Genomic DNA, 25,289 nt, shown 5'->3' on the forward strand with positions numbered 1-25,289 from the left:
GTCGTTCCCGATCCTGGCGGAGCTTTTGGTATGACTCATCGCCAGTTTACACAGCCGTATGAGTTTTGCGGGCATACCAAATTCGGACATTGCGGCTTAAAAACAGATATTTTTCGTCCTGTCAAAAGCAGCTTTGAAATCGACGAAGAGGTAGTGTGTGTCGATTCTCTTTTCACGGGTATTTTCCAAGATTTGCCGCATGGTGAGTATCTGGTCAGTGGTTGATTTTCCAAGTCTAAAGTCACACTGATCCCTCCATAATTTCAGTACGCCCTGATCTTGAAACCTTCGGTTAATCACACCTTCCTCTTCAACTTTCGGTATCTCATCCCATCCCGCAGGTGTTGTGGTCGAACGTTGAAAGGTAGGTAGTTTGTTTTCTATCCACAACGACACGACAATCTTCATCGTGCCAGCTGTTCTTTTGCCTTATCCGAAACAAATAATGTTGTTTTTTATTAGCTAAACTTCGAAAATCAAAAAAAGCAAATATTTCGATTTTGGAGATTTAATAATTGAATAATACCATTGACTTGAAGAGCACCTGCATTTGTCAGGCGAAAAATGGCGCAACATATTGTGGTCCGATGAAACAAAAATTGTTTCATTTGGTTCCCGACGACGCCGACAGTATGTACGAAGGCCAGTATGGAAAATGTCGTTGAAATGGATTTATCAACCAAATAACGACCCCAAATATACCAGCAGGTTGGCAAAAAATTCTTTTGCTCTAAACGAAGTTGAGGTTAGAGGTTGGCCGGCTCAGCTACCGGACCTTAATCCAATTAGCATCTTCGGGCAGAGGTCAAAGAAGCTGTAGGGAAAGAGAATTCGTCAAATACGAAGCAACTAGGCAAGAAGGCGTGGAAGGCCATTCCTCTCGAGAAATGCAAGCGTTTTGTGGAATCCATGCCTAGGCGATGCGCAGTATTATTCAACAACGGTCATTCGACGAAATACTAATTGTTAAAGCTTTCTTTTATATTATTATTGTGAATTAATTGATTTTTTATTTAAAAAAGTTGAATTTGGCGTAAAGCTCTGCTAATCTGATCTCTGCTCTGATCCATACATTTTACATTATTTAATGATTCATTAGGGATTTTTACATTAGTTTCCTTTTTCCTTTTTCCACTAAATACAATAAGCAATTTTCTTTTCAAATTCCGTTTTATTCAACTTTTAATTAATTGGTAGCTTCTCTAAAAAATTTATGCACATACTTATGTAACGTATTGTTGACGTACAAATATAAGTAAGTATGTGAAAAAAAAATTAAATACAGTTTGATATTCACTTGAAAAATAAAATATTTCATGTAAAATAAACATAAACAAAATTGTGTAACTCCAATACAGAAGGAGTATGTATGTATGCAATATAGTAACTATATACATACATAGATGTGTCCCTAGTGCTCTTCTACTTAGAAATATGTGTTTATGTATATAAACCTCTATATAGTATGTGAAAAAATTGATTTGTATATAGGCTGCATACATATGCACGTACTCACACGAGTATGTATGTATGCATGTATGTACATAAGTTTTCCCACTTCACTTACAAACTATGGTAACAATTACCGGCTTTGGTATTCATAGAAAAAGCTATACTCTTACATTCTACGCATGTATACACATAGATACAACAGATGTGCATGTACGAGTATGTATTAATTTTAAACTAGAAGTTTGTTTGTAAACAACAACTCAATCCACATCCACGTCGTCGTCCCCATCAAGCTCGCGCAGAACTTCGTCGGCACGCGTGATCAGGCCGATCAGTCTAAAGTTCTCTTTAACCAGCGCAAAGTCTTCTAAGAGTTTTAGATATTTACGAGCCTCCGAACAGGATTTAATGGGCGGCAGCAGTGGCATATTGTTTGTGGCGTGTTTGCGTTTATTCGCCAAGCGATTTATAACGGCATCCGGTGCCTTCGTCAAAGGCGGCAAGGGCGGCGTAAAACATAGCGATCTACTCATGGCGGATATATTGGCGGCGGGTATGCAAGTAATGGCAGTCGTCGATGTTGGCAAGTTCTGACGCTCAGTCGTGCCCGATGTGCTGGGGTTTAACGGAGCGGGTAATAAAATGGGTTTCGGTGCTAAAGGCGGCACGGCCGACGAGACGGTAGGACGTACACCGGTTGCGGATGGCGTTGAAGTTGCAACAAGTTTACCTTGCGTCTGTATGAGTCGCCGCAAATTGGCTAAAGCTATATTGTCATCATCGGCGGTTTCTGGCGCGCGAACACGCTCCTCAAGATCCATGCTACCACTGGAGCACGTATCACCTTCCGGTGTAAATGGCGTGATATTATTGTTAATGGCATTCGCTTGCAGCGCAGTGTTTGTTTTCACAGTAACTTCAGTGGGTTGTTGGTGCTCCTGCTCCGTTGGCTCCTCATCCTCCGCGTCTGAAATATATTCCTGTTTGATTTCAACGGGCTCCTGCGGCTCCTGCTTGATTTCCTTTTTAATATCCAGCATCGGTGGCGGCACATTGGATTTCTCGGCATCCGACACCGGTGTGGCGGCTGTAGCGGTTGTTGTTGCCAGCGCTGCAGTTAGTGCAGTCGGTGTAGCAGTCGCTGCAGCGGTTGCAGTTGCCGCAGCTGTGGCCGAACCGGCTTGCATGCTCTGCGATTGTGCTATAGTCGCCAGCGGTATGATTGTCATGGTCATTGACTTGCCGCCAGGCATTTGACCGGCCGGCGTTATGGGTGTAGCCACCAGCACTTTTTGCGGCATGCCGGCGACATTGCCTTGTAATGGCAATGCGACCAGTTGACGGAATGGTGCCAATTGCGGTGCTGCTAGGTTGTGCATGGCTGGTGACGCTGTGTTCTTCTTTTGCAAATTGGCAGCTAATTGATTATTCGACATATTCCCGTTGGGGTTGGTGATATTTATGCGTTTTACAATTGGATTGCCAGTTGCATTTAGTGTGCTACCCGTTGGCTGTGGCATGTTGCCTGCAACATTGCTTTTAGCGCTTTGAAGGTTGCCTGTTGCCTTCAGTCGTCTACGCTTTGCTTCCTGCTCCGCATCACCTTCGTGTGCTTTCGTATTTTCCGTATTGTCACACTCCTCCTTAATCTCTTCCACTTCATCGTCATTGTCGTCGTCATCGATCGGTTGCGTCTTGCTGCCCGCATCCGGTGTACACTCGTTGAGCACGTCCTTCATGACATCTTTTATTTGCACAGAATAGCCTTGTGTATAGCCAATATTCAGTAGTTTACTGTCGATCGTATGGATTTTGTATGTCTGTCGAAATTTATCACACCAATCCTGATGCGGAAAGAAATTCTGTAGACCCATAGCGCTTTTAAATTGCAGCGCCGTCTTCTGTATGAGCCCATCCGTTATCTGTATATCCTGATAGTAGATCATGCGACGTAGCCAATCGAAAACCGCTTTGCCCAGCATCGACACGCGCACCACTTTCATTTCGAGCGTTTTTGCGTCGTGACAGCGACGCGTACGCTGCTCCCAAGCCTCGAGTATGCTGTCTTTCTGCTGTACTATGCGCTTGATCTGGTCGGGACTGCAGTGAAACATGCGTCCGATACGCTTGTACACCGGCGACTTTTCGTACTCGCGTATCGCGGCCACTTTCTCGTTGAGCGCCAATACATTTTTTCGACGTATTCGTGTGTCGTAGAGCATTTTCTCGTGGAACGGCTGTGCCAACGCTGTTGGGGGGTTCTATAAAGCAGAAGAGAGAACAGTAAGTGAGTGTGTGTGAAGAATTAGTCATTCGTGAAAAGTGATTGAAGTACAGAAAAGTAGAATGTATGTATATGTATGGTAGCTGGTGGCATGATCATGATTGTATATTCTATACTGTATACCATAAAGTATATAGTATACTCGTAAATATATTACGTCATTAAATGCATATAAAGATTTTTGGCTGACACGCCTCATTTAATGTTGCAGATTTTACGAATCACTTAATGAAAGGTGAAAAAAATATAGTTTATTCGGGTGGCAAGGCGTCAAAGTATTCTAACGGTATGTGCAAGAAACATACTGATTCGGAGTGGTCGAGCCATAGAAAAATTGTGGTTATAGTCATGCGGGGTCCCCAAAGCAAGTTAACACTCTGGAATTGACTCGGATTTTATTGGGCTAAACGCCGTTATATCGACGATCTTATATCGTTTTTGATCGGAAACACTCCAGCTATGAAAGTATTCGACGCAGTACTCGCAGAGAGAAGCAGAGGAAGACCAAGATCTCCACTCCATTAGAAAGACCTGGTGGAAAAGGACCTGCTTTATCTCGGAATCTCCAATTGGCGCCCAGCAGCAAAAAGAAAGAACGATTGGCGCGCTGTTGTAAACTCGCCTATAACCGCGAGTTAATAAAAAGAAGAAAAAGTATGTATAGATCAAATCTGAGGAAAGCCAGGAGCACCTCTCACATAACGGTAGTCATTAAAACTGCTGAATTTCTTAGTAGCATCTGAACAATAATTCTAAGGTTGAGAGAAGAATCGGATAATTACCTAGCCTATTGCAGTTTGACTCTATTCTAAATATCACTAGCAGAAAGACGTCGAAAAGACCCTTGAAGCCTCTGTCTTACTGATAAAGAAGAACATGCTTGAAATAAGCATAGCTTTGCCTAACCCCTAACTAGGACAATATATGTATAATATATAGTATAATGGCTGATCGCGGTTGTAGCATTAGAAGACACATTCCCAAAATAATTTTGAAGAATGCAGCAAAGTAGGCAGCCCTAGGTCACATAAAAATCCGATTATATGACACTTGCATTGACCCGATTGTCATGTTGAAAGATCGTCTATATCAAGAAAGACATAGTATATAATTATGTATCTTAATGAAACTGAAACCGAATAAGATGCCGAACTTCGACGGTGTCAATGTATCCAGGCGGACTTCTAAACTCATACATAAGTACATTACAAATGAAACGCTTTATTCACTTACATTCTCAGACTTATAGCCATCGGCGCCATCTTCATTAGCGTCGTCGTCACTGTCATCCAACTCCTCGGCTGCAATGGCATGCTTTTCGGCCACTTTTTCGCGCTCCTTCACTTTCAACGCGATTTCGTTGTGTTGAATTGTGTTTGTGTTGTTGTTGTTGTTGCTGCTTTTACAATTGCCGTCAATGCTATTGTGGGTGTTATGCCTATTGATATTATTATGAACTTGCTGGTGCTGCTGCTCCGCAACAATCGGTTGTTGTTGCTGTGGTCGCTGCTGCTGCTGTTGTTGAGCACTGCTGCCGCCGCTAGTGCTGCGCACACGGATAGGTTTTCGCTTGCCGCGCGACAACAAATTTCGCAAACTTCGCAATTTCTTCGGACCCAGCGCGGAGGATACCGTAGCCGCCCTTATAGCCGCGCTCGACGTCACCGATGAAGCGAGGTGCACGGGCAGGCGCACGCGTCGACCGACGCGACTAGTCGTGGTCGTCGTCGTGTTGATGGCACTAAATAACGGCGGTTCGACTGTTCGACGACGACGTCTCGAATTTTGTTGTTGCTTCGGCGTATCCGATGCGAACGCCGGAGCGGCTGACACCGTTGTAGACGTCGTCGTGGCTGATTGTATTATAACACCGTGTGTACTTTTGCAACGTTATCGTTTTGGTTGCTGCGACTGCCGCTGCTGATGATATTGTTGTTGTTGTTATTGTGATTATTATTGTTGTTGTCTATGTGGTTGTTGCCGTTGCGCTGCTTCGTCGTGCAATTGCATGCACAATTGGTCGCCGCACTTCTGTAATATGCAAATTCAGTTTATTTTTCTTTCTTCCATAGCACGCAATCACAGACAGACACACACACACACTCACACAAATATATACATACATATAAACACACGTCAATGCACTTGCTTAATATGCTGCGAATTTATGGATAAATGCACTTCTATCTACCAAATCCAAAGCGATATGACAGAACACAATGCGCTTAAAATGCGATTCCAAGTGTGCCTTCCTCCCTTCTACGCTGCGTATGCCCATAAACACGCAAACATACACACGTAGTGTGTACAAAACGTGTGTATTATTTGCTTCGTAGACGTTCCCACAAATTGCTGTATTTTGCTTTGTTTTCACAGATGACGGCTGTGCTGTGCTGCCTGGTGATGGGCGGGCGGGCGTTCGTTGTTCTGTGGCTCTTCGCGAACGCATACAACTCGTATTATCCGCGTAAAACGTACGGTGTAGAACTTTTTCAACCAGATTGCCAGAGCGCGGTGTCCCAACTAGAACGTGGCGTTTGTCTTGAAGCGGAAGCAACCAGCAAACCAAACAGCCAGTCAGGCCAGCCAGCCAGCCAACCAACACATATGTACATACATATGTCAACGAGTCGAGTCGAGTCAGCGCCGCTGAGTCGTCGTCTATCGTACTAGTGTTCTAACCAACACACACACGCATGTGACTGCGCCGGGCCATGCGGAGAGCGCGAGAACATTTGCCGTGCAATAGCCGCGTTGGTCGTCTCTTTGCGCTTGCTCTTTGCGTGGCACTACACATAAAGTACACCTGTATGTATATGCTTATGTACCAGAGTGTGTTATTGAAGTTTATTCAGCATGACTTTGGGTGCTTGCTGTTTGCTGTTTCTTTGTTCTATGTGTTCAATTTCGCTTTCGTTTGGGATTTGGAAATTTTGCTTTCGTGCGCATCTGCAGCACATTTCTCACCGTCGCGCTCTCCATAGCCGTCATCGTTCTGAACAGCTCAGCTACTGGCCGCTCATGTGCTTCTGTGATAATTGTGAAAATTATAAAATTAGCGCTGCTTTCGGTTTTATTTTGGTTGGAAAGAGCGCCGGCGTTTAACTTTTATTTATTTAATGCGAGTACGCGCATTTAGTATATACATACATGTATGTATGTACGTATATTTAGAGCTTTGTATTATTTGTTTAACAGATGCTGTGGCATTTGTCTTTTGTATTATCAATTATTAATACCTTCGAACTTATCAAAAGAAAGTTCAAATATATTTACTTAATTAATTTTATTTCCATCGAAACCTTATAAATATATGTACATACATACACATATACGTAGTTTAAGTATTAAAAATTCTCACAACAAATACTGTGCATTATTATTGCATAGTGAAGCTTACACTCTTTAACTTTCATTAAATAAAAAATAAATAAATAGTATTAATTAATAGAAAATTATCCTGAAATACACTTTATACTATATATATATGTATATGTATGTATGTATGTACATAAGTACAAATAGAGTCTATACAGTCGATCGCTGGTTTATTGAATAACCCATTCGCCCTTCAATCCAAATACAACATATGTATGTATGTATGTACATAAGTACAAATAGAGTCTATACAGTCGATCGCTGGTTTATTGAATAACCCATTCGCCCTTCAATCCAAATACAACATATGTATGTATGTATGTACGTACAATATATACATATGAATGCTTATGTAAATATTACAAGTACATACATATACATATAATAAATATCATTGCTGATGTCTGTATTCAGTATGAATCCAATAAAAAATTTGCTGACACAGTTCAAAAGTCAATTCGCGATCGCTGATTTTTAATTAGCCCGTTTGGTATATCGTTGTAGCACATTGTGTTTCGACCTTAACCTTTGTAATGCGGTGTCTTCTAATTCAGTTGGATCATAAAAATTACAAAAAATAACCAGAAATAGTAAATAAAACACAAAGTATTTAATTATCTATCAATATTTATTTTGTCGCCTTCAAAGTAATCCCCACCTGATGTAATACACTTACACCAACGTTGATTCCAGCCCTCGAAACACTTTTCATAAAAACCATATGGCCTTCAACTCCTTCAGTGAATTTTGTTTTACCCCTTGGATCGACTAAAAACAGATTCCACTGAGCGGCAATTTCAGTTTGCGGAACAAGAAAATATCACACGGAACCAAATCTGCTGAATACGGTGGTTGATCGATGGTTGCGTTTTTGACTTTAAATTCAGTCACAATCTTAAAAAAAAAAAAAAACAGCTTTATGGGAACGAGTCGAGGAATAACGTGCTTCATACTCAAAATATCCATCAAAATCATTCGAACGGACTCGAAGGAAATGTCAAACTCTCTTGTCATTTCTCTAACACTGGCCTGACGATTTTCAAGCACTATACCATCAGTTTTAATATTTTCATTAGTTGAAGAGGTCGAAGGTTTTCCAGAACGAGACATGTCTTCAACGACCTCTCGACCGTTTTTTGAAGGCTTTGTACTACTTGTAGGCTTCTGTTTTTAATGAAACTGTTTTAAATGAATTGAATCGCCATTCGAAACCATTCCGCACACGAAATTTGATTACAAAAACAAATCTTTAGATAAATTCTCTTTATCCTACTAATTCCAAATTTTTTGAGATATCGATCTGAAATTTCCCAAATGTTCTTTTCTCCCCAAGAACTGCACCATAAAAACGGATCGATGAAAATGAAGTCCATTTTTGAAAAAGTTTGTTTTTTGATTTGACGAGGTTAGTATTCAAAGCAACACTACAATCTCCGAACATAAATATCAAATCACACCACTTTATCACTTATATAGCTACCATACAAAACGATCAAGATCAAGATAAAAATTGAGTCTTTTGTGTATAAGAAAAGCAGTGGTGACACGAGGTTACCAGCTTGAAATGATAAAAAAGCACGTAGCCATAGAATAGCTGTACCGATAAAGTAACCTTAATCATTTCACAAAGAATATTCTTGTGTTATTAAAACCGTATCGAGGAGGTGCTATCAATATTTGAAGATTTACAGTACAGATCTGGTTTTCAATCCCATTTTAAAGCCCTATAGTGTGCTGTAAATGCGGTTGACCATTCAAATAATTAAATCCATTTTTAGTGTTTTAAGTGATTTTTCATTAAAATCAATAAACATACAGTGAAATTCTCTATTACGGACAGTCCTCATCCTTATTTCCCTTAACTGGACAGATTGTATTGCGCTGGTTCGAGGTAGTTTAACGCAAACTAATGGAATAATTGTGATTTCTTCCAGGTTGACTTAGTCTCGCAATTATTAGTTCCATAGAAATATGGTTCCGAGTCTTTGCCAACGCTGCGTCTGTACGTCTGCGGTTATGAAGAATTTCGCTGCATGTATACATTTAGAGAGTTTGATGCACTTTAATAATCAGTGAATGATTTCGAAAAATTTTATTTTGTTTTGTATTCCCATGATCCTATAGCCGTTCTAAAGAATTAAATGCATTATTTTAATATCAATAGAAACAAGAAAAAACGTTAACTTCAGTTGCACCGAAGCTAAATACCTTTCACAGGTGCATTTCTGTTAGTAATTATGTGTTCAGTTTGTATGGAAGCTATATACTATAGTAATCCAGTCTGAAAATTTTTTTCGGAGATTATATTATTACCTTAAGCAGTAATCCATTTAAAATTTCGTGAAGATACCACGTCAAATATGAAAGTTTTCCATACATGAACTTGATTCCGATTGTTCAGTTTGTATGGCAGCTATGTGCTATAGTTAACCGATCTAAACAATTTCTTCGGAGATTACATTGCTGGCTCAGGAAATTATCTATACCAAATTTTGTGAATACATCTTGTCAAATGTGAAAGTTTCCCTACAAGAACTTGATTCCAATCGTTCAGTTTGTATGGCAGCTATATGCTACAGTAATCCGATCTGAACAATTTCTTCAGAGATTATATTGTTGCCTCAAAAAAATAATATATACCAAATTTCGTGAATATATCTTGTCAAATGTGAAAGTTTTCCATACAAGAACTTCATTCCGACCGTTCAGTTTGTATGGCAGCTATATGTTATAGTGGTCCAATATCGGCAGTTCCGACAAATGAGCAGCTTCTTGAAGAGAAAATGACGTTTGCAAAATTTCAAAACGATATCTTAAAAACTGAGAGACTAGTTCGTACATATACAGACAGACGGACATGGCTAAATCGACTCAGCTCGACATACCGATCATTTATATAGTATATACTTTTTATACACCTCTGGGTGTTACAAACTTCGTGACAAACTTAATATATCCCGTTCCGGGTATACATAAATATTTAATTCCACCAAAATTACTTCACGATCAAATTGATGATCATAGCTACATGCATATGTACACACATACATACTTCAAAATTCATGCATGCATACATACAAGTATGTACATACATACATACATACATATATCGACAGTTGTACAATTGGTTCGGTACGAGTATACTTGACAAAGCTTGTATGAATTAGCACTATTTTTATAAAGAGTCATTCAATAGGAGTAGTAGCGCCTAAACAATTGACCTAAACAATTAAATCTCAAATTAGTTCTGTAATAAACAAAAAATAAAATAATTCTCACACAATTTGGATTGTATTCATTCGTGCGCCTAGAAAAGCAACGTAACGAGATGACGTACATACATACATACATACGTACATAATTGCGTACTAAATAAAGCACCCAAAGTTGCAATTGCGCATGTCAAGCAAATCTTATCGCCGACTTCTACTAAAAAATATAATAAATACACACACGATTGAATAATGCTCAGAATACATACATACATAAACACATTCATAACAGTCGACGTCGCAGTTTGTCGGAAACCGTCGTGGCCACTCTCCACGATGAGATCGATCCCAGCGCTTGTATGCGTGTATTTATGCATATAATATACACCACCCCTTTGGCGCCAACCCTAACCATGTGCCTTTGCGCTCAAAATGTCATTTCTTAAGAGTCAAATGAAGAGAAGATATATGTATATGATTTACTCTTACTCTCTAATGCTTACAATTTGATAAGATAAACATACAACCTTTTAAATATTTTAAATACAGAAATAGCTTTGATTTTAACTTTTAAGTAAATATGTATAAAGTAATATAAATAGCAGATTTTCAGATAAAATGTATCTCAGGTATCATCTTCAGTTTGGAAGTTAACGCCTATGTTCTCTTCATAACCATTGAAATTGATCGAAAATAAGTGTTAATCTCTCTAATACTCAAATGAGAGCACATGCTTTGGGTTGAGCGCCTGATAAGAAAGGTCATGTTTTGAAAGCGATATTGTTATATTGCTCACAGAATCACTGATTAAATTTTTCTATTATCAGTGACATATCATGGCTTTAAGTAATGTTAGAAAGGATAACATTATATTTTAAAAAGGTCAATCCTTAACCCTTGTTACAACAACTATCATGTTCATACAATCTATTTTGCATACATTGAACAAGGTATATGAAGTTTGACACGAAGTTTCTAACAAACAGAAGAAAGTATCGGAGATCACATAAATATCATCAGCGTGCCGAGCTGAGTCGATATAGCCATGTCTGTCGGTCTGTCCATTTGTATATACACGAAATATTTCCTCATTTTTTAAATACCAATCTGAAATTTTGCACACGTCCCTTTCTCTTCAAAAAGCTTTTCATTTGTCGGAAATGTTATTATCGAACTACTATAGCATATATATGCCATTCAAACTGAACAATCAGGATTAGACCTTTGTATGGAAAAATATAATAATTTGACTTGATATTGTCACGAAATTTGGGAATTCTATCTAAATTTACTGCCCAAGGTAAGGGCAGTGTCTCAGACTTTTTTTCAGAAGGGATCAATATGCATATAGCTGGTATACAAAGTGATTGGCAAAAATCCAATTTCAAAAATTATTTTTTCATGGGCCACCTTCGAAGAAATTGCTTGATCGGACCGCTTTTGCAGTAATTGCCACACAAGCTGACCTATTAAAATCCAGCTCTGTATTTAGAAGGGTATTACAGCTTTTTCTAATTTTAATGATTATATAATTTTTTGTTACTAAACTGGCAACTCTTATTTCCTCGATTCAAATTTGTGCCGCATATATCGATAATTAAAGAAGACGATTTAGATATCTATCGGTGAAGTTACCCAGCTTAAGTAATGTTTTAATAATCAGAATTAAAACACTTCAGACGAAAAAACAAAGTTAAACATCAGTTGATATCTATCTCGAATTTGGAATTTTAAATTTATTGGAAATATTGCAATAAATTTATAATCGCATTTTTGTATTTACCAATAATATGAAATTACTGAAAATTATAGATACATTAAGGACAAATTAAATTTTTAAGGGATACTATTTGTGCATTATTTTCTCAGTTTTTTTAATCCAATGAATTTTGTTTATCCATAATTCATAAAAGAGCATTAAAGTGATAGCCGAGGAAGAACAAATTTTGCTCTTGCATCTCTGAGATAATTGGAATGAAAACTAAACTTACAAAATGGCAACGCCAGAAAGAGTTTTTTGCGGATGTGAAACTCGAATATGATGTTTTTGAAGAAGTTTAGAAATATTTAACACTGTATTTGTTGATACCTGTATTATTTTTAAATACATTATATTGGAGCTGTACGTGAAACAATCACAGACTCACTGAATTACCAATTAAGTCAAAGTGTCCCTAACCAAAAACTTTGATGTGGCATCGCCACATGTTCATCTGTTTTTAGTTGATACAAAATCTACAACATAAATACTGTGGTATGTACATAATAACTTCCAAAAAATACGTTTTTCTCTGTTCGCAGTAAGTTATAATTATTATATTTTTATATTTTGAGTTAACACATCTTAATTACTATCAACAGGGTATACAATTTGATTCGATATGCCTAAATTTGTGAATGCTAGGAGTGCGAAGCGTAGACGCCGGAGACGAAAGCATGAAAATGAGCTAAGGTTTAATTGTCTGGATTCAAAACAAGGTATATATGTATAAAATATGATATGTAAAATTAAAGATTAAAAGTATAGTATTACAAGAACCAATAGTAAAATATTGCAAATTGTTAAGTTCTAATTATTTGCTTTTTTGGCAGAAAATAGAATTAAAATATGTAACGCTCAACCAAAGGTTGTAGTAAATAGTCAATCCGAATATGACATTCCTATAACGCATGTAAATCCTGTGGATGTGTGTTTCCCGAAGAACAGTTCTTTAAGTGAAACCAGCAACTTTCATTCAACGGCTGTAGTAAAAAGTGAGCCATTAGAATACAACGATGACATCTACTTAACGCAGCTAAACTCGAAGGTTGGCCAATTGACATATGATAAAGGTCAAGAATTTCTTTACGTTAAGTCTGAAGAGATCGCTGAGGACAAGAATCCAGAAGTAGCTTATAATCTCATGCTATACGAAATAAATGAAAGAAATCCGGTAGTACTGAATGTAAATCAACTTAATACTGATTCTGACAAACATACAAAAAATGATGCATCTGAAATTGCAGTTACACAACATCTACAACTTCCACATTCTGAAAATTCAAAAATTCGAATGCAAAATACAACAATATCAAACATTTCTACTACAAATGGCATAAAAACCAAACGATTAATCCCTAAAACACCATATTTTGTGGAAATACCCGGAACATCAAGTTTACTACAGAAAGCATCGAGCAGAAGAAAAGTGGCTTCGTTAAAAATAAACAAAACTCCAAATGCAAAAATACTAACAAACTTCAGCGAAGAGACGAGTAAATGCGCTTGTCATCTAAATCCAATGAAAAACGTCGATGTTCATAGCAATTTAGAACTAAAGGATTTCTTTGAAAGAATGTTTGAAGAGACGCGGAAATTGAAACTCGAAGACCGCCAAACGATTAAAACAGAATTGCTCAAAGCTGTTTCTCAAGCTCAAGAAGACGTAGAGGCTGGAAAGTTTTGTGAAAGATGCTATACAATGTTGGCACAACCAAAGAAGAGATGTTGACGAATGATTGTGGAAATCTCAAATTACTTAATTGATTTCAATACACGCTTACAAAAATGTTGCATTATCTGCCTGATAAGCATGCACAGTACGTAGCACTTTTCATTTCATTTCAAATTTTAATATTTAATTAAATAATTTACTAATGTGCACGGGTAGGTATGAAGTTGCATAAATTATTTACTGTTCGAATATTATTTTTTTACTGCTTTAGTTGCAGAGGCAATTAATTTTATTTTCCCAAAAGTTTCTTAATATGTTTTTGTTTATTGGCTGGTGACCTAGACCCGACAATCACGGCTAATAGATGATATTAATGGATGCCTATTTTTTAATTCCGATGTTGGGGTAAACATTAGATTTTCAAAATAAATTTAAAGTTGATAAAATATTAATCATTTGAATGTGTAAGTTTGCAGACAAGTGCTTTAGAGAAGTAAATATGTGATGGCTCAATGCCACCTTTAGTTCAAAGTTGGATAACACGAAGAACACAAGCACGACAAAATGTAAATTCTAAAACAATTTCTTTTATTAATTCTTTCTTATATTCTGGGTGTAATTTTTTCCGAATTTTGGATTATTATTTTTTTATCCGGTACTTCGGAAAAGAATTATATATTTGTTTTAAGGGATTACAAAATAAAAAAATAATAATAATTCCACATGTAATTCAATTATTTTTCTTTGCAATATTTTCAAGTTTAGATGAAATACATAAAATTAATGAACAAGAAAAAAAACCTTTTGGGTCTTATGAATTGAATATATTTTTTATTTGTGTAATAAATAAAATACCTTAACGTCGGCATTGTTTGCTATGCAGTAGTTTTAGTTATGGATTGAATAAAGTATCCTTACATTTTATATACATGTATTTCTATAGTTTAGATATTAATGTTCTTGTAAAAGCAAAAAATTATTCAATTAATTATTAAATTATTCATATATTCTCTAGTAATACTAAATAGTTTTAAAAATTATTTACAAAACCTAAATCACATCAACATATTACAAATTAGCTTATAATTCCTCCTATCGCTTATTTCAGCACCGCTGCCAAATGTTTATTTTCACCTTTTCGTAATATCACCTCCAGTTGTGATATTAAGCCGATTGCGCGGAAATTCTCTCTTGAAAGTGCAAACTCCTCCAAAGGTTTAAGGTGTTCGAGCGCCTGCGTGTAGGATGAGAGCTCGATATCCGCATTTTTGGTAATACCATTTGTATTACCATTTGTACTACCACTATTACCATTTGTAGTACCATTCATTGTGGGTTTAGGCGAAGCTGCTGGTGTGTGGCCATTAGTACCATTTGATGTTGGTGTTGCTGTACCATTAAGTTTAATTGGCTTAACATCACAATCGTTTACTTCGCAATCGCTAGTCAAATCGGTTACGGTATTACCATTTGTTGCCGTTATTTCGCTGACCTCACCGTCGTTGGACCGAGGTCGTTTTGCAGGCGGTTGTAGTATTGGGCTGGCACGATATGCTGGAGAGGCTAATTTTTGTAGTTGTTGGAGTGGTGGCGAATTCGAGGCAGGACGTTGGGGTTGTGGAGAACTATAATTACTATGTTGGTTTTGACGTTGATCGTAGTATCCCTCATAGCTGTCATAACCGCCATTGTAATTTGGTATTGGTTGGCCATATGCGTCATATCCAGCATGGCTCTGTTGTTGGTCCTTTAGGGATGCACCCTGTGAATCCTGATCATCGTCCTCTTCATATTCGCCATACTGTTGCATATAGTCCATATACTGTTCAGGCAGGCTTTCTAATTTCGCTACACGTTCAGCACTAGTTGGCGGAAAGAGATGCTGCAAATCTTGTACAATATCGGGAATCCATAAGGATACGCCGAGTGGTTTCAATTGATTGCTAGCCAATTTTTGTGCAAAGCCGCTTAAATGTGTCTCACGGAATCTATTCAGCCAACGATTGTCAGCGACAAATGAGGTTGAACCCACGAGTTGTCCTGCTGTAGCGGCTTTTTCTTTAATCATGCCGTGTGTTATGGAACCACGAAGTTGTGGATTCAAGTTGGCACGTACTAACCATTCATAAACAACTGCATTGATGTATGCACATTTACGGCTTCTCTCTATTTCCTCAACCATTGCTTGCTGTTCGACAGCTTTCAAATCATTGGGTACATCTAGGCGTAGCGATGGCACAGCTGATGATGTTAATCGGCGGCCGCCTATAAGATTTGGATGAAAGTGTAGTGCACATACAACTGGCTTTTTGAAGGGCAGAATGCGATTGAGCGAAGCATGGCATGCCTGCTTCCAGAGACCGTAGAATGGGTTTTCAGGGCGTGGAAATTGGAAGAATTGCAATTGTGGGCTCTGACGTGAATTAGAAAGGCAACCCACGATGCAGCAACGTCTGATTGTAGGCATTTTGTTGTTATATTAATTTAAGATATATATTTTTTAAGAATAAAAATTCCTTCTGCTTTGCTGATTTTCCTCTTCCGAATTTATGAGTTTTGCTTTAATTTTTGAAGTCCGTTATAGAACAGCTGAAATGTGAAGAGAAGAGAAGAAAAAGTATTGTAGAGTGACCATAAAAAATGAACATACGTTTTTAAGAAATTTGGGAATATTAATAACAGTGTACCTCCTACATATGTATTATATAATATGTACATAAACAAGTTAATACAAAATCTTAAGGATTTCATACAGATACGCTCATGTATTGTCATGTAAAATTAATAACATTTTACTGCATTTTTTAACTTTTTATTTATAATTTTTAATATCTTTATTTAAAATTTTTTCTATTCAATTTTTTTTTTAAATTTAATTTCTTTCTTTTTAATTTTTATTTATTTATTTTTTTATTTCATTTTTATTTATTTTTTTTTATTATATTTTTTTATTATTTTATTTGTTTAATTTTTCATAAAACAACTTTTACTATACCATTTTATACAGTAATTTTTTTGTTCTATTTTCACATATTTATTTCCTTCTTAGTAAACATTTTATTGTATACTTTTTACTCAATTATTTTTTTCTTTATTTTGTTATAGCAACAGTTTTTTTATGCCATAAAAACTGAGTAATCGCTATTACGTGCGAAATCTCAACTCTTCCAATAAATAATAGCATCTGGGGAAACAACTGACAGGAAATTACAAAGACTTCTACCAATTTCAAGTTTTTATATACATACATATATTGCTCGTACAAAGTTGCTTTAATGCATATACTTAGATGCGTATGTACAAATACATGTATACCTTTATCTGAAGGTATACTTTGCCTGAGAGTCAGTTTTAGAATTGTGGAAACACCCTAGGGGAGTTCCATACAGCAAAAGTTTTCAAACTACCGCTGCGAGCAGACCAACAAAGAATCACATTTACACTCGTACAACGTGGTGGTTGCAGAAGCCCACAAAATAAATTACAGATACTTGATATTCGACCCAAAGTGATAAATTATATCAATATTAATGTAGATATGTATGTACGACTGTAGCTATGTTCTCGCTGTGAATACATAGTAAGTAGTGCATACACATACATATACACTCAACAGTTATCGTTAAGACCCCAAAATAAGAGTCGTTGTAACCGACGCTTCCCTTTTCAGGCACTTTTATCAAACAAGCATATATGTAACTACTCACTGAGTGTATCCGAAACCGATCGATATATTCAGTCGTTGATAAATGTGAAAGTATAAACATGAACATACATATATTCCATTTGAAATTCCACTGACTCGCCTGGTATCCCTAATTAGTATTGTTGCTTCGGCTTAAAAAGGTTTTTGAGAAATCTGAAATTCGTCACAGGTAAACGGAAGTTATTGTACTACTTATAGGTATTTTTACCGACAGACAGCGCAAAGATGTTTCATTTCGATTGGGTACTTTTGTGTGTAACATCATTCCAACTAATATCATTTTCGTATGCCATTGTGTTGACTCAGACAGCTGCCGAAGACCGAGTGAGTCAAGCTGAGTGAGTTGCTCTTTTTTCTTCTTATTTTTGTATCTCAACGATTAACTGTGGCAATGAAGATTACCTGAAATAACTGAAAATCAGGTTGATGGCAGCTATAACATATTATGTACAGAAGTCTAATATGCACAATCTGCAGATGAATGTATATACATACACATTTACATACATATACTATGTGTTCGTATGTTTCTAAGGTGCTGGAAACGGAATCGTGCCGAATGACAGACAACTCGATAACGCAGCACACAAAGACTCTCTCAGCGCCCAAAACAGCGTCGCTATATTTCTATAAGCTGACTACGTTTTGCGATTTATTCATGGCGTTTTCGAGTTCTTCTAAGGTTGAGTTACGACTTGAGGCTGTGGAATTTGTACTTCGATTCAAGTGGTTGTATATACATATATTATATATGAATGGTGTGTATGTCTGAGTACGAGAGCTGTTTGCCTTGTATATATCGATTTACTTACAAACATAGAGCCAGTTGTAGTCTAACATTGTCATCTATTGAAACTGTTGTAGCGCGCCTCTGACGCTCTGACTGTCTCATGCATATATATATTTTTCCCCCAGTTTCCACTTTTGCCTCGCGATTAATGGGTATACAAGTAGTATGCTTTGAACATTAAATATACAATTTTTCTTTTGAATTCGAAGTCGCTCGGTTCCCATGCTTTGCTTCTAGCGGATGTTAGAGTGGTTTAATCTTTCATCATATTTATGTAGGTATGCTAGCGGTTAGTCTATAAATATGTTTGACTGTATTTGTATATACATATTTACTGGGTTGTGAACAGATGTCTTATCTGTAAGAAAGTTCATTTCATTGTTGGTCTTTAGCTATCAAATCACGTAATCCCAACTGGGTTGCTGAAGACTAGCTGGGGATTTATACGTGTACATGTATCTGTACATACATATGTATATGTATGATATGCATATAGGTTTATGTCTATCTAACCGTTTCGACTATTATAGCCCACGCTTAAGCCGCAGCTGCCAATTTTAGAGTTATAGAGTTTAGTCGCCCTACCTGAAATGTGTGCTTGTACACATACATTCGTAGAGATTTATACACATACACGAAACGATTTATATTGCCTGTTCCCAAATATAGATTTACAGGTGAGATTATCGATAATTTTCTCAATAGCACATGTTTGTTCTAAGATTTTTGCTTTAATTTGGAATTTTTTTGTGCTTATAAATAATCAAGACGAAGAAATAAGCCTTAGCTTTAGTTTAAAATTAGTTTTCATTATGTACGTGTGTATATTTTCTTTGATTATATTATGGTTTGCAATATAAATAATAAAAGATGTTTGTTTAAAAACGGTAAAGGAAAATTATACGAATTAACTATAAAAAAAATAAATAAAGTAAAATAAGAAAAAACAATTAAATAAAATAAAACAAAATAAAAATTAAAAAATTAAAATAAATGAAAAAAAAATTAAAAAAGAATAAATAAAGTTTAAAAAATATTTGGAATTTTAAAAATTAAAAAAAAAGTTATTAACTTACGAAAATATCCTGAAATATTAGGCATCGAAAAAAGTTGTGTATGTTTCAATATAGAATCCAATAATTAAAAAAATTTAGTAATAACAAAAAATCAAAATTTTTTTATTTTCATTTTATACTTTTAAATTTCACATAGATAATAGAAAACAATTTATATATGTATGTATGTATATACTAGTATGTCATTAAAAGTCATTCTCGTTATAACACGTAATAGGGTTCTTTGATATCACTCTGTATATACTAAATATGTGCTTAAGATCAAAAACTATATACAGAAATAAACGTACAAACATAAAACCAACATACAAGAAACTCCCTGAAAAAGATAGCACAACAATTAACGTACATACATATGTATAGATACGTATGTAAGTATGTATGTATGTATGTATCTACTTAGATATGTATGTATATAGTGAGACTAGAATATTAGTAAAGTTATTGTAGATTATTTTATTTGAAAGCAGATGGCACCGGTTAAACAAAAATGTTCATAAATGCAAAAGAAAATGAAAAAGTATCTTCGAATGATGAGTAGACTAAGCATTACGCAGTACACCTACAAAAATATCTATGCAATCTTTTATTAAAGACCCCGGTAAGAAATTTTTGAGTAATTTTTTTAACTGTAAATATCTATTATAAAAAAACATGAATAAAATTTTTAGTTTCATAAAACAAAAAATGTTTGCGTTAAAAGCTGTGGCGAATCGAACAATAAATAGTGATAGAATGAAAAGTGGTCATAAAAATTTAATGAGTTTCTCTTGCCAATTTTGAAAATTATAAATTGTTTCGACAAGAGCCATGAATTGGTCTGGCGATTTTTACCATGGAAAAAACTGAAAGCTTGGGTTTCCAGTAGAATCATGGTAACGGAATCGTAAAAATGTTACAGAAGTGTTTTTAAGAACCCACTTTATCATTTGAGTGGCACATAGCATTCAGTGAAGGTTGTGAAGTCATCGAAAATTTGTTTCTTTTTTATGATGGCCATCCACTTCTGTTAATGACAATAACATCGAACAAGTTAAAAATACAGTGCTTGAAAATCGACATGTTGGCAGCAGAGAGATAGAGATGCTTGACAATACAATGTTTTTGGTGTTTGACAGTCCGGGTCAATTTTGATCAGAAATAATGATATTATTATATGTAGTATATAAATTTGATCGGTATTTGCAAAGTCTGCACTAAGTAGATTTAAGTTTAACTTTAGAAACATTAAACATTCAATTATTAATTGAGTCCGAATTGATTTTCGAATTTTTCTGTACAAAATCTTAGGAAGTGTTATGCAATATCATCAAATATTAAGCAGTTACATATACTCGTATTTGAGAACATAATATAAATATGTACGTACTATATAAGTGCAAAGTAATCAATATAAATAACTAATGCATTATGTGCCTATTTGACCTTTTCAATGTGCATTCATGCGTACATACAATCTCAAGATACAAATGTGTGTGTATGTCAGTATGATGCTGATTGTTGTTGGGATTAGATGTTAGAACCAATTGAGAGCAGACTTTTTTTCCAGCTTCGCTGTAGCTTTGATGTATTCATTATATTGCTCTTAAGAGATTAATGATACATCTTCAAAAACTATTATTGTAAGGGTGGTTTTCGTCACCACTAATATGTATTGTATGGTTCTTAACCCCCACAGCAGTTTGTACTACACTTTTTTTATACCATGAACAGGGTATATAAAATATGCTACGAAGTTTGTAACAACCCAAAAAGAACGTAGGAGAAACTATATAAAAAAGTGATGTATGTAAGTAAATGATCAGCGTGATGAGTGAAGTAGATTTAGCCAAGTCCACCACCACCTGTCTGTATATACGCGAATTAGTTCATGAACTTTTGAGATATCGATATGAAACTTGGCATACCTCACTTTCTCCTTAAAAAGCTGCTATTTTGTCGGAACCGCTGACATCGGACCACTATACCATATAGCTGTCATACAAATTGACCGATCAATACTAAGTCTTTGTATAGAAAACTTTTTTATGTGTTGAGATATCTTCATGAAATTTGGCATGGATTTTCTAAAGCAAATTGTTCAGATCGGACCACTTTATCATATAATTGTCATACAAACTGTTCGATCAGGATCAAGTTCTTGTATGGAAAATTTTTTTATTTGACACGACAAGTGACAACTCACGAAATTTCGCATGGATTATTGTCCAAGGCAATGCTAGAATCTCTGATTCTCAAATATTCTCAAATCGGTTTACAATAACATATCGATGAAATAAAAAATGAGGGCACAAAATCAAGTTTATTTTGAAAACGTTTTTATTTCTGAAAGTTATTAAAGCAACGCACGGAAGATAAAATATTTTCTCATTTAATTTTGGTTAGTTGTTGTTCACAGCTTGTGTCTTTTAGTCTATAATAAAATAGGATTTTTGTATTCGTAATACTTTAGTATATTCATTGATGATTTGATGACTAATAACTGTTTGAACTCGTTAGTATGACTATAAGTCGTGAATGTTTATATTACTGTGATCTAAATCATTAATAACGGGTTTTGAACGTCTATTAAACACAGCTGGCAAGCACTCAAAATAACTGACAAATATTTTTCCATTTGTCATGCTACTTATTTGGCGCTAAAGTATTTTTTTGTTATTATTGAATACAAAAACAATGCTCCATTAGTCATGACAAATCCGATTCCAAAAAATGCATATTTATCTGTTTAATAGTATGTATGTATATCTGTGTAACACTTTAACAGATCATATCAGAAAAATTTTAAAAATGAAGAAATGCTTGTTCTTCTTTTCAACAATCTGCTCTCTAAGAAAGTCAAGTATGTAGTCAGCCGGCTTTCTTGCTTGCTGCTTGCGAAATCTGAAATATCACGCACGAAATCACAAGCAGTTGTCAATCGAAACACACACACATATATAAACACTCAACAGCGCAACAAAGTTTATGTCGCTTACAATATCAGCTGTGCGAAACACTAATATAAACAACAACAAACACTTAAAAAAGCGGTAGCTGTAACAACGTTAATAATAACAAGTAATAAAATGCAGTGAAATACGTAATGACAACAACAAAAGACCGCGTCTTAACGCATACAAACTAATTAATATGCATGTGTGTATATGTATATGCATACATATGTCTATATATGTATGAAAATATTCACATATGATTGATAATTACCTTGTTCGTGCACAACCACACACACCAGCACAATTCTCAAGACCCCGTCTCTTGTCTGAGTCGTTTTGATAGCCTCGTTGTCGTATCCACTCAACGCGCTCTTGCGCTTTTTTGCGTGACCGTTACACACGTACACAACACACCGGCTTTTGTATGCGTATTGAGTAAATTTCAGGTGTCAGTGGACACAATCTCCTATAGACGACGTCGATAGGTCCCAACACACCAATTATACTTATAATGTCTATATATTCGAGCGGTTTCACGCGCTGGCCTCCGTTTGCGATATGACAACTATTTCTTTCTATTTTAAGAACCACTTTCGCAGCGCTACTGTTATGAACGCTCGTAAATATATACTTATTTGTCAATGCTAATCAATGATTACTTTCTGAATCAACTTTTATATCCAGTAAAGCGCGCGTCACACAACAAACAAGCTGTTCCGTAGTATTTTTTAAGCGTTCGGAATCAAAGCGTCTTTAACGAGGAATAAAAAACAAACACTCCACTCACTAATATTCAAGTTAAACAGCAGCTAAGGCGAGAGAGCGCCAACGTTCTTCTGTGTTCTATGTTCTTTGAACGCCTAATACCAAGTACAGCACAAATATTAGATACTACAACAATAATAATCACAAAAGTATCGTTCGTATAGAGTAGTAGTGAAAAAAGTATAATGATACTACACCATCAGCGAGGAGAAGAGCGCGCTGACAAAATTACAAACGTTCAAAGCGACTGCTCAGCACTAAATGAAACGTACGTACAACCGACTTGGTGGTCGAGGTCTCGTGCGCCCCAAAATAATACTCGTTTTTTCCATACGCGTATATAGACGAAAATCCTCCAAGCATAGTGTGGCCCGGCATCCGTAGTCGTTAGTCGTGAGTCGTCAGTGCCAAGCGTTGTTCGATGTATAAGCACAAAAACAACACTATACAATATGCACACGAACACACACACAAATACCCTGTGTATATATACATATATGGTATTATACACTCATACCGTGGAGGGAAGTTTGTATAAATGACTGACTGACTGCTGCATAGATGGTTGCTTGGTTGGGATGGTTTGTTGGTCGCGTTCACTGTGGTTGCTGGGACGAAACGCTTAGAGGTAGACTAGGTAAGGCAAAAAAAAAAAAAACACTCAGGCAGCAACGCAGGCTTATGTGCGGTGCCAAGGTAAGAGGTAAGCTGTAGATGCATACGACGAGTTCGTTGTGTCGTCGGTAGTATACTCGGTAGTTTTGTACGATGTTGTCGATGACGCTGCGATGCGCAGCGACTTAAGCAGAAGAAGCAGCAGAACCCAACTGAAAGACTGACTACCTACGACGTCTATACCGACTGCATCAGAAGAAATGGAGGCGTTCATAACAACAACAACAACAACAGTTGGGTATATTGTACGTCGTTGTATGGTTGTTGTCGGTATTGATGATGATGTAGAAAAAGTCGGTGAATACAATCAAGCTGTTAGTGATGTCGCTAGCATGACTCGTCGTAGTCTACATTGCTGTCATCGTATCGTATCGTCGTTGTCGTCTTCAGTCAGTCAGTCAGTGGTGGAAAGTAAACAAAAGCTATTGAGACCCAGCCGTGAGGCCATCCATCGGTGAGTTATACTTATGTACATAGTTCGTTCCGTAGCGTCGCTTTTATGGTATAATGTGATAGAGATAGAAAGGTTGGTTAGTTAGTTGGCTGCTTTTTTGGTTGCTTGCTGCTTCAACGTTGAGCGTCGACAGTCGTTTATTCGATCATCTCACCTGGCGCGTCGCTTGGCTTGCTGGTTTTTTCATTTCTTCTTTGCTTGTACGGCTCGCTACCTTCTATGGTAGTTTATTATGAGCTACCTATCTTTGGTTATTATACTCGAGCTCGTTTCTGTGTTCACTTCTAAAAACTTTGTGACGACTTTGTGAATAGCGCAGTTTCCAAGGCTTTTAGTTTCGGGCTTTGAAAGTAGTATAACAACTCGAGCGGTAAGTGCTAGCTAATGCACATGTTTACATACAGTGGCAGCTATAAGCAACCCACTTATAGATGCTGGTATTAGTCTATAGCATATATATGTGTGCTTGAGAGTACTTAAACGGGTTCGTTGGTCCACAAGGCTACCAACAGAAAACTCATATGCACGGCACTTCAACTTTCAGAAATGTATTTTTACACGCGCATACCTGCTATAATGATGCCTGAAGTCATTTCGAGAAATTATAACAACCTGAGAGATGTATTCATGTAGATGTCGGCATACATATACATATTCTGTATGTATTCGATTTCGTATATGTATATATATATATTCTGTATGTATTCGATTTGGTGTACATATCTGTTGTGGAGTCGTTGAACTGCGCACAGCGCACATTTATCGAGGTTGCCTCAGCCGATTTGGGTCTCCACGCCGTGCAAGCGACAATCGGGAGCCGACAACCGACAACCGACTACTGACGACCCATACGACTGGCGTCCGTTGCTGCTAGGGGCCGTGCAGCGCAGCGAGAGCGACTTTTAGTCGAACATTTTGCTTGGCGTACAAATACGCCCTCATATCATGACAGACCCACACCCACTTACCATATATACATTTTGTTAGCGCCTCTGTGCTTTATATACAATGTATAAGCATTTATAAAACCATTTTATTATACGCCCAACATTCACGTTTAGGGGTCCTTTTATTTATGATACTATGGTGTAATAAAAGCTGTACGAAGTTGTCGGGTAAGTTTTAGG

General features: G+C 36.5%; 3 protein-coding genes across 14 annotated transcripts in view; 1 reads left to right on the forward strand and 2 right to left on the reverse strand.

Moving 5' to 3' along the window:
- Positions 1 to 1,332: 1,332 nt before the first annotated feature.
- Positions 1,333 to 23,619, reverse strand: LOC108967081. The gene is made up of 4 exons (XM_018930330.1): positions 22,540 to 23,619; positions 14,863 to 16,349; positions 4,970 to 5,620; positions 1,333 to 3,713 (listed from the first exon to the last, which is right to left on the reverse strand). The coding sequence occupies exons 2-4, from the start codon at positions 16,225 to 16,227 to the stop codon at positions 1,713 to 1,715; spliced, it is 4,017 nt and encodes a 1,338-aa protein (XP_018785875.1). The 5' UTR covers positions 16,228 to 16,349; positions 22,540 to 23,619; the 3' UTR covers positions 1,333 to 1,712.
- On the reverse strand, positions 5,535 to 6,264 carry LOC108967379. Its single transcript, XM_018930753.1, has 2 exons — positions 5,928 to 6,264; positions 5,535 to 5,767 (listed from the first exon to the last, which is right to left on the reverse strand). Exons 1-2 carry the CDS (start codon positions 6,183 to 6,185, stop codon positions 5,690 to 5,692), a joined length of 336 nt encoding a protein of 111 aa, XP_018786298.1. The 5' UTR covers positions 6,186 to 6,264; the 3' UTR covers positions 5,535 to 5,689.
- Positions 12,370 to 25,289, forward strand: part of LOC108967323 — a 41,799-nt gene continuing 28,879 nt past the window's right edge. For 9 of the 12 annotated variants that reach the window (XM_018930691.1, XM_018930650.1, XM_018930701.1 and 6 more), the window contains exons 1-3: positions 12,373 to 12,626; positions 12,688 to 12,804; positions 12,919 to 13,905. In XM_018930691.1, coding sequence (XP_018786236.1) covers positions 12,708 to 12,804; positions 12,919 to 13,817 — 996 coding nt within the window. In that variant the 5' untranslated portion in view covers positions 12,373 to 12,626; positions 12,688 to 12,707 and the 3' untranslated portion in view covers positions 13,818 to 13,905. Of the gene's footprint in view, positions 12,627 to 12,687; positions 12,805 to 12,918; positions 13,906 to 25,289 lie in introns of those variants that run through there. The other 3 variants (XM_018930741.1, XM_018930714.1, XM_018930665.1) reach the window with 3 other exon arrangements.

This window comes from Bactrocera latifrons, unplaced genomic scaffold (assembly GCF_001853355.1).
Source record: "Bactrocera latifrons isolate USDA-ARS-PBARC rearing strain unplaced genomic scaffold, ASM185335v1 scaffold_100, whole genome shotgun sequence".
NCBI classification, from domain to species: Eukaryota; Metazoa; Arthropoda; class Insecta; order Diptera; family Tephritidae; genus Bactrocera; species Bactrocera latifrons.